General features: G+C 62.7%; 1 protein-coding gene across 1 annotated transcript in view; it reads left to right on the top strand.

The window, feature by feature from the left end:
• Positions 1 to 17,986, top strand: part of PTPRN2 (protein tyrosine phosphatase receptor type N2) — a 595,476-nt gene that overhangs the window by 534,918 nt on the left and 42,572 nt on the right. Inside the window, exons 15-16 of the mRNA XM_076006762.1 lie at positions 5,807 to 5,954; positions 16,072 to 16,145. Coding sequence (XP_075862877.1) covers positions 5,807 to 5,954; positions 16,072 to 16,145 — 222 coding nt within the window. The remainder of the gene's footprint in view (positions 1 to 5,806; positions 5,955 to 16,071; positions 16,146 to 17,986) is intronic.

Here is a 17,986-nt window from a genome sequence, read left to right as displayed (position 1 = left end):
GTGAATCCACAGTGTGGTGTGAATCCACAGTGTGGTGTGAATCCAGGATGTGGTGTGAATCCAGGACATGGTGTGAATCCACAGCGTGGTGTGAATCCAGGATGTGGTGTGAATCCACAGCGTGGTGTGAATCCAGGATGTGGTGTGAATCCACAGCGTGGTGTGAGTCTAAGACGTATGAATCCACAGAGTGGTGTGAATCCACGGCTTGGTGTGAATCCACGACGTGGTGCCATCCCACCTTCCCTGGGCTCAACCCACTGCAACCCGTGTGCATTGCCCGCCTGGGTTTCCTCCTTGAAGCTTCTACTCGGAGGCACGTACGGAGCCCAACAGGGAACCGTGTGTGCTGATAACCTGCTGGGGTGACACGGGTCCCCACTCCCGGAGCACATGCCAGGGCACTCCCAGCAGCAGCTGCGCCAGCGGCAGGCAGCACGTCTGCGCCCTCGCGAGGCGCTCTCTGGGCACAGATGGGGTCGCAGGGCGGGCGGCGCCGCCTCGGAAGGCTCCGGGAGACAGAGCCGGCCCTGGGTGTGGACCGTGGAGGGAGATGGAGACGTGACGGAGGAGGAGGGCCAGGAGGAGCTCTCCGAACCGCGGCCCCGTCTGCAGACCCGCGTGGCAGCCGGTCAGCTGGGGCGGGACGGGAACCTCGGCGTGGGGCCTCCTGTGCGGCGCGAGCTGTAAGGACGCTGCTCGGGAAGCCTGGAAAGGAAGGCGGCAGCGAGGAAACGAATAAGGAACATTCTAAATTCCTCATGGAACTTTTGGGAGAAAATCCTCCCCATTCCAGAGGATTGGAAGGCAGTGTTTTCGGATGCCTGTCATCAGTATAAAATTTTTATCTGTCATACGAACTACCTGTAGAAATTTCCGGGTTACGGTGGTTGCTCAGTAAGCATCGGCGTGCCCCCACCGTGTGTGCTGAGTGGCCGGAACACGGCCCTGCCCTCAGAAAAGAGTTGGTCTCGGGGGAAGAATCGGAGCTGGAAGCCAGAATGTGGCCCCATGCCGCAGAGACATGTTTGGTCCACGGCAGGTGTCGAAAGTGGGGGTGGTCGTGGGAGGACGGTCACGGGGGGTGGGGCGGTGATGACCCTGGCGGGGGGTGCAGGAGGTGTTTGAACTGGACCTGGGGTCGGCGGGCTCCTTGCAGAAGCGTGAGCAGGTTTGATGCGGGTGGCGGGCTGGGCGCGGGGGTGGGAGGCAGAGTCCCGCGGGGGCAGAGGAGGAGGGGAGGGAAAGGAAACCTGGAGGGAGGGCAGGTCCCGTCCAGGCACCAGTGGCAGTTTGAAGCCGGCCGGGTTTGCCCTGGGAATGCTGACGGCGCTGTCCGTGAGCAGGGACTGGGGAGGGGGCGTGAGGGGAGAAGCAGGACGGGGCCCGCAGGGTCAGAGCGGGGTCAGCCCTGGCGCTGCCACCGGCCTTGGGGCCGTGCGCCACCCACTTACCTTCGCCAGGCCTTGGTTTCCCCGTATGTAAGCTGTGAGCCTCCCCTCGTCGTTTTTTCATCTTAAAAGAGAAAACTCTGACCCCCAAGGGCGTCCAAAGCCTGAACGCAGGGAGGGAGCAGCTCTCGCAGTCGCCTGAGGGTGAAGGTGGCCGCAGCCCTGCAGCCGCCGTGCGTGGGAGCCAGGGGCAGCTTCTGTTCTCGTCCGGTTGTCTTTCCTCTGCCCTTCCGCACGAGCTGTTCGTGGGACGAGAATGTTGCAGCTTCACCGAAGCTAAGCCCTTCCACCGCCACACACACACGTGTGTAAATGAAATGTCGGTTCTCGTGGGTTCTGAAAACACCTTGAGCGAAACGCCCACGATGGGGCAGCCCCGGGAGCAGCGTCCGAGTTGCACGCTGACCTGCCGGAAGGTCCCGGAAGCTGGCGGTGTCTGAGCAGAGGGGAGCCTGCCCTCGTGCACAGGTCTCACGTCCCGGTATGGCAGGAGCCCCCAGGACGGACAGTCCCCGCCTACGATGGTGTCAGCGGAGGAGGGCGCAGAAGCAACCGGCGCCTGGCGGAACCCGCGCTGGGAGCACCCATGCAGCCGTCCTGCCATCCACCGTCAGAGCCGCAGCCGGCGCCTGCACAAGAAGTTCGCCGCCGGACTCTGTTCGAGACGGCCTTTCCCAGCGGGCTGCGGGCTGATGGAGGCGTGCTGAGAACATTCCAGGCGGGCCGGGCTTCTCAGCGAGGACGTTGGCAGGTTAGGCGTGTCTGAAAACATTCCAACTTGAGATATTTCCTCCTGCGGCTGGTTTATCAGGGCGTCACCCCATCACAGACAGAGGGATGCTTGTGTTGAGGGGCCGGGGGGCTTTCTGGTTCTGCTTTTATTGTCGGCAACGCTTCCTCTCCCTGCCAAGGCCTGGCCCCCGCAGCCTCGCAGACGAAGAGCATCTCACCCACAGATCACAGAAGAGGGAAGACTCCCACTATGCGTGGTCGGGGAAGTGACATCGGTTTAACGTCACGAATGACGCTCCGTAAAAAATATCAACAGAATAATACAGAACCGATCAAACCGCGGTGAGAAGGGCAGGCCAGACGCAGCCGCCGGAGCAGCCTGTGCTGAGAGAACATGAAGTGTCATCGCGACTTTAACACCACCAGGTTCGTCTTCAGGTGACTGAACCCCCAGCGAAAAAACACAGTCGCATCAGCACCCACCTTCCCCTCTCTCCCGCCCCAGGCTTGCCTGCTGGAGGCTCAGTTTACCTTTCTCGCCACACGTTTAGGAGTTCAAGCGCAACGTGACTCGCTCCCGGTGGTTAAGATAAACGCAGGACTTACACACCTGTGGTTTACAGGAATTGAGATAATACATGACGCCTCTTTGGCAGACAATACTGGAGATGGGATTAAGCCTGCCAAGGTTCATCATTTTAGAATCCATCTTTTTTTTTTTTTTTTTTTTTTTTTTGAGACAGAGTCTCACTCTGTTGCCTGGGTTAGAGTGAGTGCCGTGGCGTCAGCCTCGCTCACAGCAACCTCACACTCCTGGGCTCAAGCGATCCTCCTGTCTCAGCCTCACGAGTAGCTGGGACTACAGGCATGTGCCACCATGCCCGGCTAATTTTTTCTATATATATATATTAGTTGGCCGATTAATTTATTTCTATTTTTAGTAGAGACGGGGTCTCGCTCTTGCTCAGGCTGGTTTCAAACTCCTGACCTTGAGCAATCTGCCCGCCTCGGCCTCCCAGAGTGCTAGAATTACAGGCGTGAGCCACCGCGCCCGGCCCATGTTTTATTAAAAGAAGCTCATTTATTGGTGATGGGTCTGGTGAAAAGAGCATTTTCCGAAGAAGAGATAGGGCCCGGAGTCGTTTTGCCGGGAACCACTGTGCGTCTGTCTGTGGGACAGGACCTCGGCCAAGCACAGGCGAAGTCGCCGCAGATACGCAGGGAAACTGCTCCTCTCCTGGAACCCCCCAGGCCGGGAACCCCCCAGGCCAGACTGTAGGCTGCGTGAGTCCATGTTTCACGAAGCTTAAACATCATATCATGCAAAAATGCTTTCCCATTAGAATATCTTTGGTACAAAAACATGTACCTGATATGCCGTGATTGTCTCAAAAGACAGTGGTTTGTGGACGGAGCCATTCGAGTTTTGCCTAATTTAGTAACTCAGGACGCCGTGCGGGGTCTTCTTCCCCACACGGAGGGTCCCAGGCTGCCTGGTGTCGGGCAAGAAGGGCAGAGGGGATGGACTCACTCACTCACTGTGGCTCGGGCAGCCATGAGGGTTCTGTTGCTAATGTGGCGTGGCGTGGCGTGGAAACAGCAGCCATCACCCGGGTCCCCCCTGAAGCAGGCTGCCTCGGTGTCCCCACCCTGGGCCAGACGGCTCCTCTCCCTGCCTTTCACACCTGCGGGCAGGGGCGTCATGCTGACCACCGAAGCGAGGCACAGACCCTGCACAGACCCCCGAGTCGGACCAGCGTGGCACATGTCTGGCAGCGTTGGTGTTTGGGGCGTGGATTTGAGCTGGTTTGGCCAAAACTTCAGTAAGTCGGTGTGACAGGCTCACCCGAGGTTCCCTCCTCTTCCCGGGGAGCAGCTTCTCGCTCCCCCCCCCATCGTGTCTGTTTCCTGCCTGCCTCCCGCGTGGGCACAGGTGGGGGGGCACAAGGGGGCGGCCCCGGATCGGGGGTGTCAGGGAGTGGAAGGTGGGGGCCGAGGCGGCCAGCGGACCCGAGGTTGGAGGTCACTGTGCGTGGCCCCTTTGCCCTGGGGGGACTGAGCACACGCGTGTGTCTCGTTGTCCCGTATGGGCGCTCTTGAGAACCTCTGTCCACGTGTGGCACGTGGCCCAGTGGACAGCCACAAGCAAAACGCCGGAGGACAAGACCGTCATTTCCCGGGGGTGCGAGATCGCCGCCGGGTCTGGTCCTTTGCGATGATTTTCCTTAAATCACAGCCGGTTCCCGGCAGAACGGATCGATAGGAAACGCATGGACGGTGCTGGCTGCTGGGTGCCTCTCAGGAAGGGGAGAATCCGGACACCGTTTGCTCACCTGTTTTTGGAGTCTCTGCTCACGGACAAGTGCCGGAAAATTACGGCTGGAACAGCCAAGGGTCAAAATGTTTGCTTCCACTGGTTCCTTGTCTGTTCAGCACCAGCGGCTGTTTAGCCCCTTGCAGGGACCAGGGCGCCCACCCCAGTGCAGCGCAGGCGGGCTCACGAAAGGTGCCAGTCCTGGGAAAAAAGACCCCTGTGTACAGGGAACCCGGAAGAGGGCGTGGGTCTGAGCTCCCAGCACTGTCGTCATGGCAGCGGTAAATAGACCCTCCCACCCGCATCTGTCCAATGCTGCGTTCATACGTGTGTGTGGTAACAGTGCCCGTATCTCACACGACAGGGTGTGCGTGCTGCGTGCATTTCGTGTTGTTGGCACACATCGGGGAGACGAGCCCTAGTTAAATAACAGGTGTCCTGTTGGCATAGGGTGACGTGCCCATCCCTGGCTGGCAGAAGGGGTCTCTGTCCGTCTCTGTCTCTCCCCTTCTGTCCCGCTGGGACGGCCAACCAGGCTTGGCCTCCGCCGGAAGGATCTCGTGAGCGTGCAGTGTCCGTTCCTTAGGGATTTTCTAATTGACCAGTCTGACGTTATTTCCATTGCACGTGTGAGATCGTCTCCAAACTGCGCATTTCCTGTTACTCAGGTAAACAGTTTCAAGGACTCACGGTATCTGTTAGCAACTCGTGGTCCTTTCAGAAAGAGAAAAAGACGACGAAAGGCTTCTGACGCAAAAGGCCATTTAGCGAGATGTCCTCCCACGTGGAGGTCCAGGCGAAGTTTTCGGTTCACCCCTATTTTTTAGCTCATCTACAGCTTGTTTCCTCCGTGTGGCGTGTTTCAGGCGCACCTGTTCCTCTTTGCGGCGGAGCGTGCCGTTCTCCGGCGGGCCTGGGAGCCCCAGCGGCGCAGCCGTCCGTGCCAGAGCCCCGGTTCCACTGTCCGGGCCGAGACGCGGCCCCTGTCCTCCCGAGGCGGCCAGACACCCGGGGGCCCATGGGAGCCCTCCTCCCCCCAGAGCACGGTGCAGGGTCCCCCCGCCACCCCCGTGGCCGCCCCGTTGGCCCGCTCTCTGGGCGCACACGTCTTCCGCACCCAGCTTCGGTTGGCTGCTCAGACGCCTCCCGCCTGGGCACAGCACTTCCCCAGCCGGTCGGCCCTTGCCCGAGCACACGCAGCACACGCTCGGACACGAGAAAGCCTGTGCTTCGCCGTGCGCCCCTGCCTGGCCCGTGCCCTGCCTACAGCGCTCATGCAAGCTGGCTCCTGACTCTGTTTCCCTTCCAGGCCTACATGGAGGACCACCTGAAGAACAAGAACCGGCTGGAGAAGGAGTGGGAAGCGCTGTGCGCCTACCAGGCGGAGCCCAGCAGCTCGCTCGTGGCCCAGCGGGAGGAGAACGCGCCCAAGAACCGCTCACCGGCCGTGCTCACCTGTACGTACCCCCTCCCCCGAGCCCCTCCCCCGCCCGCCCAGCCCCTCCCCCACTGACGGCCCCTCTGGGGACACGGCCCAGCCCCCGCTGACACCCGGGTCCCACAGAGGGGTGCTGAGCCCTGCGGTTGGGGACGTCACACGGCAGTGAGCGTGGCTGTGCTGCCCCTGCTCCTGGCCCTGGTGACCTGGCACGACCCCGCCCACACCACGGGACCTTCCCTCTGGGGGTGGCATCGCCAGGAACGGAGACCCCAGAAGTGCATGGTCTCTGGAGGGACACGGTGGGAGGGGAGACGCGCAGGGCGGGAGGACGGGGATGCAGTGTCCTTGTGACCAAGACTGGACGGAACAGACACTCGCCGGACACTGCCTTCATGGTGTTCCGTCACTTTCTCTCCGTACCGCTGGCCGCCTTGACTCTTAGAATGAAACTTTCCTCCAGATTTCACCCCGTCCCCTACGAGGGAGGGAATGCCGCTGCTCGGACGCCGGCTGGCTGTCCAGCCTCCCGTGGGGGACTGCCCCTGAGCCCCCGAGCCCGCCTGACCGCACCCAGCCGCCATTCTCCTCACGGGACAGACCGGCACTCGTTCCTGCGTGCGTCCGCACGCTGCACAGGGCACCTCGGTCCCTGTGGCGTCTCACTCTGCGTGTGCCCTTCAACCGTGTCTTGCACGCGTGTGCCTCAGGTTTGTGCACGTCTGTCCGAGGGGTGCTCACATCCACCCTCCCGCCCGGGCGCCCCCGCCTCCGAACCCTGCTGTGAGCAGCCCCTCTCCTGGCCACCCCCGTGGGAGGAACGCCCCCCCCAAGAGAACGAGGTGGCTGCCCAACCTCCAAGATGAAGCTGAATTCACCGAGTACGTGTGCCGAGGCCCCCCTGCCTGTCCCTCCACACGGAGCCGTGCACGCCCTGCCTTCCGGGCCCCACGCCTCCCTGCCCAGGCTGGACCCGGCGTGGGGGCGAGTTGCGCAGGAAATCCAAGTTGGGAGAGTCGTGGCCCCCGGGTCCTTGCGGCCTGGGGTTCCAGCCACGCCCAAATCATCTTCAGGGACGACACTTGCGAGCTGCGTGGCCGGCCCCGGGTCTGCGGGCTGGGTCTGGTCGTGTCATCTCGGAGGCCTGAAGAACTTGACGTGCACTCTCTGAGGTTTTGCGTGTTGGAGAAAGGAGCTGTGCAGTGTTTTGCTCATCTGCTTTGTAAATTAGGAACAGGAACAGGATGCTATTTTGGTGTATGGTCTTAAACAAAAAAATATTTTCGGCTCTGTGTTACGAGGGAGAGAGGTAGTCAGAGACACAGAAATGGCAACGGAGGCAGAACCAGAGGGGACCGAGACTGGGACCAGGGGACGCCAAGGCCGAGAGGGGGACGAGCCGGGCAGCGCTGGACACGCCGGCTCCCGAGGACGCCGTCCCTGCAGAGACGAGGGCTCAGCGCACGGCCAGGGGCACAGCTGGGACCTCTTGCCCCCACCTGCCGACTGCTGGGATGGAGGAGGCTGCCCAGCCCGCCGAGCTGCCAGGCTGCCCTGGCTGCCACCTTCCACCCTCACGAGAAACCCCGCCTGGCAGACCAGGACTCTGGGGTTTCCAGCCGGCCTGGCGGTGCCAGCGCCCACCCTCCTCGGGCTGCCTGGGACGCAGACGCCTGCTTCCACAGACACCTCTGAGATTCTGTGTGTCGGGAAGACGCACACACAGGTCTCAGACCCCCACAGACAGACACGCGCGTGTGAACCGCAAGGACGGCAGCGCTCGGGCCAGGCACGGCTGTCCTTGAAATTCTCAGAAAACAGTGTCTTCCCAAATAAACCTTTGCCGTAGTGTTTTTCCTCCCGGGCCCTCAGCAGAGTCCCCCGTAAGGAATGTTCTGCTCAGGCCACTTCTGAGTGACCAGAAATCACCCTGACGTGGTTTTAAAGATCGAAAAGGTGAGCAGTTCTCCTAGATCCGACGAGTGAGCAAGGGCTTTCCCGCTTCCTCTCGTAGAAGACTGTTCCGCACCCGCCTGTCACGCTCTCCCGAGACGGTGCGGGGAGAGGCTCCTGGCTGGGCAGCCGTCCTCCCCTTCTTGATCTCAGAGCCAGCCGAGCCCCCGCTGCGAGGATTCGGGGGGCTGTGGGCTTGCTGGTGTGGAAAGGAGAACGTCCCAGCAGTCTACGCGGGCTCCTTGTCCGCTGCGCCACAGGCAGAAGCTGTCCCGGCAGCGGCTCTGCCTGGGCGCCAAGGGCTGCTTGGGGACGAGGTCCACAGTCACCCTCGTTGGGCTCTTTCTCCCGAAGGTGAGGACGGGCTCACAGTGCCGTCTCCAAACCACAGCGGCAAACGCGCCTTCTCTGAGCCGCTCGGGGCCTCTGGTGCCCAGAGCCAGAGCTGGCCGGTTTGTAAGTCGGCGCGCTGACACTCCGCACGGCTCCGCCACGCAGAGCTCAGGTTTTGTATTCTCTTTGCTCTGTCTCTTTTCTTTCTTTCATTTTTTATTTTTTGAGACAGGGGCTCGCTCTGTCGCCCAGGTAGAGTGAGTGAGTGGTGTCATCACAGCTCACTGCAACCTCAGACTCCTGGGCTCAAACGATCCTCCTGCCTCGGCCTCTCGAGTAGCTGGGACTACACGTGTGTGCCATCACACCTGGCCAATTTTTTTTTTTTTTTTGGTAGAGACAGGATCTCGCTGTGTTGCCCAGGCTGGTCTCAAACTCCCGGGCTCAAGCGATGCTCCCATCTTGGCCTCCAAATGTGCTGGGGCTGCAAGCGAGAGCCACCGCGCCCGGCCTGCTCTTTTTCTTAAAGCCGAACCAATAGATCTGTGGGACATCGAACCTCGTGTGGCACAGTTGTCCTCACCTGTCACCCTTCACGCTCCAGTTCTACTCTCAGGATCTCAGCGTCGGGGGGTCTCAGAGGGCCTGGGAATGGCCGGTCAGCCTCCCCTGGACGTGCCCTCCTGTTCCACGCCCAGAAGGGCCAAGCGCGCTGGGTGGGTGGGCGCGGTGTGAGTTCCCGCTCGCTGTGGGATGGGCAGGTCACCAAGGAGCCCCTGTGTAGGCCGCGGCCCACTGAGGTCCGGGGTCTCTCCCTGCGGACTGCGGCTGAGCCCGGCCCTGGCCTTCCACAGCCGAGTGTGTCTGTCCTGACAGAGTCCAGCTCCGCGTCCGCCCCTAGGAAACCGAGTCCTCAGGATCCGGGGGACTGGAAACCTGGCTCACCGTACCAGCTCCCCTCTCGGCTTCCTGCAACTGCTCGGCTTGTGGACGTGCTCTTGGCGTCTTCCGGTCTTGGGTGCGAACGTGTGCAGCAGGACCAACGCCGACCACGCCCCTCCGCTGCCTTTCGGGGCGGCTGCTCCGTGCACTGGGACTGCGCCGCGGCGGGGCCCAGGGCCCAGGTGTCGGGGACACTCCCGACCTGTCCCCCTCAGCCACGGTGCCATGCGTCTCCCACACAGCGTCCCCTCACGCCCGCTGACAGCCGTGAGCGTCACACAGGACGGACCCGGAGGGGAAGGGTGGGGGGCAGGGACCCCCCAGATGAGAGGCTCCGGGGCCGCGGCGTCTCTCCCGGCCGCTCCTCTTGAGCTGCTCACGGCGGGCCGTCTTCCCTGAGCAGAGCCGTAGCGGGCACGGTTTCCTCCACTTTTTTTTTTTTTTGAGACAGAGTCCCACTCTGTTGCCCAGGCTACAGTGAGTGCCGTGGCGTCAGCCTCGCTCACAGCAACCTCAAACTCCTGGGCTCAAGCGATCCTCCTGTCTCAGCCTCCCAAGTAGCTGGGACTACAGGCTTGCGCCACCACCATGCCCGGCTAATTTTTTCTATATATTTTTAGTTGGCTGGTTAATTTCTTTCTATTATTTTTTAGTAAAGACAGGGTCTCGCTCTTGCTCAGGCTGGTTTCGAACTCCTGACCTTGAGCGATCCGCCCTCCTCAGCCTCCCAGAGTGCCGGGATGACAGGCGTGAGCCACCGCGCCCGGCCTTTCCCACATTTTTTGTTAAGAAAGTTGTAAGACTGAAGTTGGAATGTTCGTTTGATGATCAGTCACCTACGTCCCCCACCTGCACTCGACCACCCCGTAGTACGGTGCCATGTTCGCGTGATGCACGTCTGTGCTTCACCCGTGTTTCAGGCAAACCATTTCACAGGACGATCAGGCATCATGACTTTAGAGTCCCTGAGCCTGCGTCTCCGAGAAGCGCCATGTTCTCCTCCAGCTCCACCCCACGGCTGTCCTGGGCCACGAGCAGGGTCCCACGTCCAGCGTCTGAGCTTGCCTGGGTGGCAACGAAATGGATTTATCCCCTCTCCATCTTGGTCGAGGCCCGGCAGGGAGGCCCTCGAGAGGCCTCTTCCCAGGCGTGCGGCCGCCCCTCCCGGCGCAGGGCTGTGTGCAGACTCCCCTTTGCCAGGCCGGCCACACCGTCCTGACCTCGCCTTCCCCGCCGGCCTCTTCGGAGACCCTTCCCCGAGGACAGCCTCATCTGGGTCCTGGGGGCCTCGGACATCAACACACGCATGTGGGCGCAGCTCGGCCCGTGACGCCGTCCGTACTCATTGGTCCCCGTCATTCCCGATGCAGCCGTCACCGCAGGGGTCTGACCAGGATGCAGCCAGGGTTCAAACCTGCGTTTGGTTCCTGTGTCTGTCTTTTGTCTTTCTGATGTTGGACCCGCTGCCCCGACTTTCTCCCCTGACCCGGCTTGACCCCGGTGAAGCTGTTTCCTCCCAGCCACCGCCGCCGCCCTTCCAGACAGTCACAGACCGCACGCCTGGGCACCGCCGTGGCAGGGTCCCGCCAGGCCCACAGGGGCCCGCCCGCCCGTTCTCAGAACCCGTTTCCCCGAGGGACTGCGTGTCTGCATCTCCACGACACCCGGGGACCACTCGACCTGCACCACCACCCCACCCCTCCCCGTGGACACCTGGGCCCTGCCGTGGCCCTTCCCCGCCCGCCCTTCTTTCTGCTGCCTTTTCACATGGTCACTGCGTTCCTGGTCCCCACGAGTGGCCGCGCCTATTAGGGACTGTGCTGCCCCAGGACACGTGTGTCTCAGCAACACTGATGTCACTGCCGTGAGCCCACCATTAGGGCCACAACTGCAGCCGAGAGGCAGGTGGTCCGTGGTCCGTGGCCGTGTGGTCTGTCACAGGTGACACAGGCCTGGGGCCGCAGAGCCCAGGCTGCCGTCCTGTCAGAGAAGGGTCCTGCCTCTGGCGTGTCGTTTGGTGGCGGCAGGACACGCCCCCGATCCACGGCACTTGTGAGCATCTCAAGTCACGTGGCCCAGTTGTGCTCAGACCTCGAAGCAGGGAGATTCTCCTGGGTCACCAGGAGGGGCGGGCGTGTGGCTCCAGTGGGGGCGGGCGTGTGGCTCCAGTGGCCCTTCCTCAGTGGCCACTTGTCCTCAGTGCCCAGATCCACAGAGCAACGGCTGCTGGGCTCCTCGGAGTCTGGAAATAAACCTGGCGTGGCAATCCACCCCCTTGCCCCAACTGCGACAGGTCCAGAGGAAGTCGTTTCTGTGTGATCGGCAGGAGCCCGTCAGGAAGCCAGCGGTGTAGCGGCACCCAGGTGGGTGGCCAAGTTCAGGCCGTATCTGCAAAGGACCGCCGCACCCCGGGGCACCAGTGCAAACGCAGGGTGCCCGTTGCATCTGCGCGTGTCCCAGTTCCTGTGTCGCCGTGGAGACCCCAGCCCGGCCCTGCGGGAGTGGGAGGCCGGCGCCTGCCCAGGTGTGCGGTGCGTGTCCCCGAGCCACGCCACCGGCATGCGAAGAGCGTGTCCAGCCAGCACGATGACAGCGTCCACACCTTCACAGAGCATGGGGAAGAAGGCAGCGTGGGGACCCAGGCCACGTCGCAGGACGAGGTTCTAGGCAGGGCGGCCTCCAGGTACTGTCCTGGGACGTGCTAGGGAGGAGACAGAAGAAGGTTCCAGATCACAGAGCCATCAGTGATGATGCTGCCACGCGTGGCCTGGCCACCGCCGGGCTCTCTGTCCCCCGAGAGGGAGCGGGAACTCGTCTCTCCTGTTGGTGTTTATGGAAATCGCCTGAGGCTTCCGGACTACGCCGAGTGCCGTGAGCGCCTGTTCCCCCTGGCGGCCCTGCCCAGGCGTGTGTCCTCTGCGGTCCCGGACCTGTCCCCAGCCCTTGCTATGAGCCACTTGTCCCAGCAGCCCTTCGCGTTAGGGAGAGTCATCACCCTGCGTTCTGGGTGACAGACCCAGCCCCCGAGGGTGTCGGGTGACTCGCCCAGGGCCGCCTGGCCGGCTGGTGGGTGACAGGACACGAGCCCTGCGGTCCCCAGCGGCCACATTGCCTTCTCACCTAAAGCGTTTGGCCGTTCCGGGCCGGAGTGTCTTCTGCCTGAGATGGAGAAGCAGCCGCTGCTCTGTCTGTGGCACGCCTTCCAGGACCAGGGAGGGTGCCTGTGAAACTGCTCCTTACGTGAAGACGCGGACCAGAACAGTGGAGGAATCTGAAATACTCTTGAACGGGGCGCGGTGTGTGACCGGTACCTTAGGGGCCCAGAACGGGCAAGCGCGTCGTGTGGCTTAATTCCCCAAGTACCTTCTTGACATGCGTCTCTCTCCCTCCCTCCCTGGTGACGGACGCCGTGGCCTTGTTAGAGGACGTGGCTCGGTGACGGGCCAGGTCGGGAAGGGAGGAGCCACACAAGGTCCCGTGTTTTCTGGCCTCTGGGCGAGTTCTCGGACTGTTTGCAGAACACGCCCATTCCTTCAGGGAAGCCGGGCTGGGACAAACTCTCACACTGTGGTTCCGGCCGTCTTCCCCCAAGGGGGACGTGTGTGTCTGCGCTGAGTGGGAGGGGCCGACCCGCAGTGAGTGGGGAAGAGGCGGGAGACTCGGTCGTCTGCTCACCTGCGGGCCCAGCTGGCTCCACCTGCACCGAAGGGCTGAGCTTGCCAGAGCAACTCCACCCCCCCCCACCCTGCCCACCTTGGCCTTACTACAGATAAAGGGAACCTCATGCTGCAAGGAATCTGTCTTTTAGGACAGCAGTTCCCCAGCCTTTTGGGCACCAGGAACAGGTTTCACGGAAGACAATGTTTTCCATGGACCGGGACGGGATGGTTTCGGGATGACTCCAGCACGTTACATTTACTGTGCAGTCAGACCCCTCTGCCAATGACAATCTGTGTCTGCAGCCGCTCCCAGCACTGGCATCACCACCTCAGCTCCACCTCAGATCTGCAGGCACTGGATTCTCATAGGGAGCCGCAACCTGGATCATGCGCAGTTTACGGCAGGGTCCGCGCTCCTGTGAGAATCTCACGCCCCTGACCTGACCGAGGCGGAGCCCAGGGGAGACCCAGCGACGGGGACCAGCTGCAAACGCAGAAGGAGCTTCGCGCTCTGACCCGGAGCTCCCCCGCCTCCTGCTGCGAGGCTGGTTCCCAACAGGCCAGGGGCCAGCACCAGTCCTCGGCCCAGGGGTCGGGGACCGCAGTTTCAGGAGACTTGGGGACGTGGTGCTACCCTCCAACAGGCTCCCACGTGTCTCTTCTAAAAGACGAAGAGGAAAAGTGAATCAGAAGACGGTTCAGAGACTCGCTGGGCGAGGGGCCGCGCCCCTGCGCGAGACTCTGTCCCCTGCAGCCCCGCCCCTCCCGCACCCGGCCCTTGCAGGGTGGGCCTGGGCCTCCAGCGGAGGCTCAGGACGGCCCACAGCAAAAGCAAGATGACTCCCCCACCGTTGACCTTAAAAGCCGTGCGCTGAGGCAAAATCACACCGGGAGCACTGAAGCTTCCCAGCCCTGTCTTCAGCTCACCCCATCTTTATTTTTATTTATTTATTTTTGAGACAGACTCTCATTCTTTGCCCAGGGTAGAGTGAGTGCCGTGGCGTCAGCCTAGCTCACAGCAACCTCAGACTCCTGGGCTCAAGCAATCCTCCTGCCTCAGCCTCCCGAGTAGCTGGCACTACAGACATGAGCCACCATGCCAGCTAATTTTTTCTATAAATATTAGTTGGCCAATTAATTTCTTTCTATTTATAGTGGAGACGGGGTCTCGCTCTTGCTCAGGCTGGTTTCGAACTCCTGACCTCGAGCAATCCGCCCGCCTCAGCCTCCCAGAGTGCTGGGATTACAGGCGTGAGCCACAGCGCCCGGCCTCACCCCGTCCGTAGAAGGGCGGCCCCAGGGGAGCCGCGTTCCTTGCCCAGGTCACTGCGGCAGCCTCCCCCGGACCTGCCCTCGGCTCGGCGGGTGCAGGTCTCGCCGCTGCCCTTCAGAGGCCCAGGTCCACAGGCTGCGTTTTAATTCCCTGAGACTCCCGGACTTATGAAGCATTTTCTTAATTTTCTGTTGAGAAAGTCCAGCTGGTGCCCGGCCCCTGGGCGCCGTCCCCCGGGGCTGTTGCTGGCAGCCTGCGCCGGGATGCTCCGTGAGCGGAAACTTCCGGCTGCGACTCTTCCCCCGTCCCCGCTAGCTCGGCCCTGCTTTGTAAAGGTTTCCCCGACCCACCTCGGGAGCCATCCTCACTGCTTTGTCTGGGCGCCACGCCGGCTGTGTTGGAGATGCTGGTAATGAGGCAGCGCTCAGGTGACCCTCCGGAACCCTCCGGAAGCCGCTAGAAGTCCTGCTCTTTGATTCCGGAGTTCTGTCAGAGGCTGCGGCGGCAGGCCCAGCGCGCCCGCTCTGAGCAGAGCCTGTGCCTTGCTTTGATGAGTCTGTGGGGTGCCACGCTGTGAACTGGCTTCTGGAACTTAATTTTGGGGGTGGCGTCTGCAGTGCGTTCGGATGTCAGAGTTGACCGATTTTTCCCGGTAAATTTTATTTCGGTTTCCTGCCACTGCCGGTTTCCACTCCCTGGAGAGCAAATTGGTGCAGGAGCCCAAAGCCATTGAGGGCATGGGGTTTCTGCACCGTTCACGCCTTGGCTTAGGGCTGGCGGGATGATCTGGAAGCTTCCACAGCATTGGGTATAAACGTGCGCACGCGTTCCCTCCCCCTCCTGTCCCTGCTGGCAGGCCCAACCCTGACGCCGCAGGGGACGGTCGGGCTGGCGCCCCCCACGCAGTGCCCGGGTCCCGGCCGGCGGGAGACTCGCCGAGTTTCTAAGTAGAGCCTGCGAGAGAAATGAAAGACACACAAATGAGTGCAAAGGCCCTGTGGCTTCATTGCCACCACCGAGCTGCCCCGCAGTGGCAGCCACTTCCTCCCGGTGGCCAGGGTCCGCGGGGACGGACGCCGCGCGGTTGACCTCGGGGAAGCAGGACCAGGGTGGAGGTCGCAGGGCCGCCGGGCATGTGGCATCCGGAGGCCCCGGCCCCGGTTGTCCGTCTGCCCCCACGGGGCGTCCTGCAGTGCAGGCTGCAGAGCTGATGCGCTGGGCCGCGTCCGGCCTCACCTGACCACCTGCCTGGGTTTGGGGGCACCTGCCGCACCCCCGGAGAAGGGGAGGAGGAAGGGCCCCCAGCTTCCCCTCTGCCAGCCTCCCGAGTCCCACCGAGGGCCACGCGGCGGAAGGCCCTGGAAACAGGCTGCGAGCAGGCGGGGATTGTTCTAGAAGGAAAGTTACAGTAGTCCGAGACTCAGTGGCATCGTACCTGGACAGACCCCCGTGTGGCCGACTTTGACTACAGTCGAGCCACGTGCCTGTGACGGGCCGTGTTCGAGCAAGGAGTCCACGCGTGTGCCGACACTCTCCCCTCCCCTTCCTCTCGCCTGGTTTTCCCTCTCACCCTCCTTGTCAGACTAAACTCCAGCGATGTCGAGGATTTTACCGTTTATCGGCCACAGAACCGTGTATCTTGGTCAGCAGCCTGTGCTGGAATCTGACCCTTATGTTTATTCGCTGCGTGTTGCCAAACACGTCCGTTGTTTAAAGGCAAACGCGGCTTTGAGAACATGAACGCAGGCGAGCATTGCGTGAAGTCTCGCAGAGGAACGCTTCGCCTGGGACCCGAGCTCCACGTAGGACGGACACCAGGGTCTGGATCCCACCCATGGGAGCCGGGCGCAGCCCCCCACAACTCCCGCGCGTACGCCTGCGCATGGAGGGGCCCCGAGGGGCGGGGAGACCAGGCCGGCGGCAGCGGCGTTCACGCGGGGGCGAGGGGACTCTGACGCCTGCTCTTGTTGTTGCAGACGACCACTCCCGGGTCCTGCTGAAGCCGGAGAGCAGCCTGGGCAGCTCGGACTACATCAACGCCAGCCCCATTGTAAGTACCCGCCCCACCCACCCACCCCCGGGCGCCGGGCTTTGCCTGGGGAGCCGGACGTGGCGGGACCACGTGGCAGGACCACACGGGGGGCCTTCGGGGGACATGGAGTTGCTCTGCTCTGGGCCGTGGGCTGGCCGAGTCTCTGCCGCCCTCCCCCTGGGCAGAGCTGTCCGGGGACCCGTAGAGCCGCGTCCTGAACGGAAGGGCCCTTGTAGGCTTCTGGGGACAGTGGTGGTCGGGGGCACCCTCCTTTCCCGTAGCCACGTACCCCGTTTATTCCGGGGAGGTGGAGACGTGAGGCCCAAACCTGCCCCCTTTTTAACCATCAGTGACACTGAGGCAGGTTCGAGCCCGTAGGTTCATTCCTTCCAGGTTTTTCCAGCAGCAAGATCCTTCCTAAGGACAAGCATGGGGGGGGGGCGACACTCCCGGGGAGCAGGGGACAGGGGGTGTCCCTGTGTCTGGGGACGGTGCAGCAGCCCCCCTGCACCACGTGGCGGGAGCGAGACCTCAGGCCCAGCTTCAGGGGCTCCGCACCAGCCCACGCCTGGCGGCCCGTCCTGCCAGCATGCCTTAACCTGGGTGTCCCCGGAACATTCTCCCCGTCTGGAACTTCGAGGGGGCTGGGGGTTGAGGGGCAAGCTGAAGCTGCCCCGAGGTGGGCAAAGAATGGGGTGCAGGGGGAGGTGTGGGGCCGAGCGGGTTCCGGGGAGACTGGGAGGATGGGGCTGCCTGGGCGCAGGTGGGCGGCATGGCGCAGGGGGAGGACAGTGGGGCCGTCCAGACGAGGGCGTTCAGGGACCAGGGTCGGTGGCGTTTTTAACAGGGGCAAGACTCGGTGCAGATTCACGGCAGACTCGGGCCTCGGCATTCCCCGTTTACACAGACTTTCCCGGTTCTGACCGCCAGGGATCACGAGGGCGTCTCACCAAGTCCCATGTTTGCATTTGATCAAAGCGGCACCGGCTGGTGCTGCCGCGCCAGGGAGGGAGGGAGACGGGGGTCGCCCCCAGGCACGAGTCACGTCCCACGGTCTGCACTCAGCCCCCCGAAGCCGCGGGCGAGCCCCTGGCCCTCTGATCGCGAGCACAGCCGCCCGGGAAGACATGCCCTGAGCCGTTCACACCTCCTGGCACTGCACGGCCACACCGTGAGCTTGATGCTCGGCTTTGGAAAGTGAATTCAAAGTGAGGAGCTGGGTGCCTTGTCTACACCCCCCGAGCCCAGGCTCCTGCCAGGCGTGACCAGGCCAGGAGGGAGTCTCCGCGTCACTTCCGCAGAGCCGGACTCCAGAGATGGGTTCCGTCTGCTTCTGGCTGGAGCTGGGCGCTCGGCCTTTCCTGGGGAGATGTGAGATGCTCAGTGTTTTTCCGTCAATTTTAACTCAAAATGTCAAACCAAAGACAAGCGGACGTGCCAGTCTCTCGTCCCACGGACCGAACGTCGCCGGGGGGAGGGTGGCTTGTTGGCGCCCGGCCTGTCCCTGCGAGGGGCGATCGCGACGCCAGCCCGACTTGGAGGGAAAGAGAAGCCACCTTCTGCCCGCGGAGGCCCTTTTCCCCGAGACGAGCCTCCCGGCGAGGCCAGAGCTAGAAGCGAAGCCGCCATTTAGGAGCCCGGGAGGTGGGGGCTCCGTGCCGCGGCTGGGCCCGGCTCACCTCCACCCTGCGGGCACCTGCTTGCAGGTGTCCGAGCAGCTGGCCGAGGCCTCAGTTGGGCCCCAGCGTGGACACGGGTGCCGGCGGCTGAAGCCGTGGACGGCGTTCCTGCGCACCCGGGCGCCGAGGCTATGCGCTGAGGACGGGCAGGATCCCGCGAGTCCGCACGGCTCAAGTCTC

The sequence above is a fragment of the Microcebus murinus genome, chromosome 9 (genome assembly GCF_040939455.1).
Source record: "Microcebus murinus isolate Inina chromosome 9, M.murinus_Inina_mat1.0, whole genome shotgun sequence".
NCBI classification, from domain to species: Eukaryota; Metazoa; Chordata; class Mammalia; order Primates; family Cheirogaleidae; genus Microcebus; species Microcebus murinus.
Note: the sequence above shows the minus strand (reverse complement) of the source record. Positions and strands in the feature narration are given on the sequence as shown.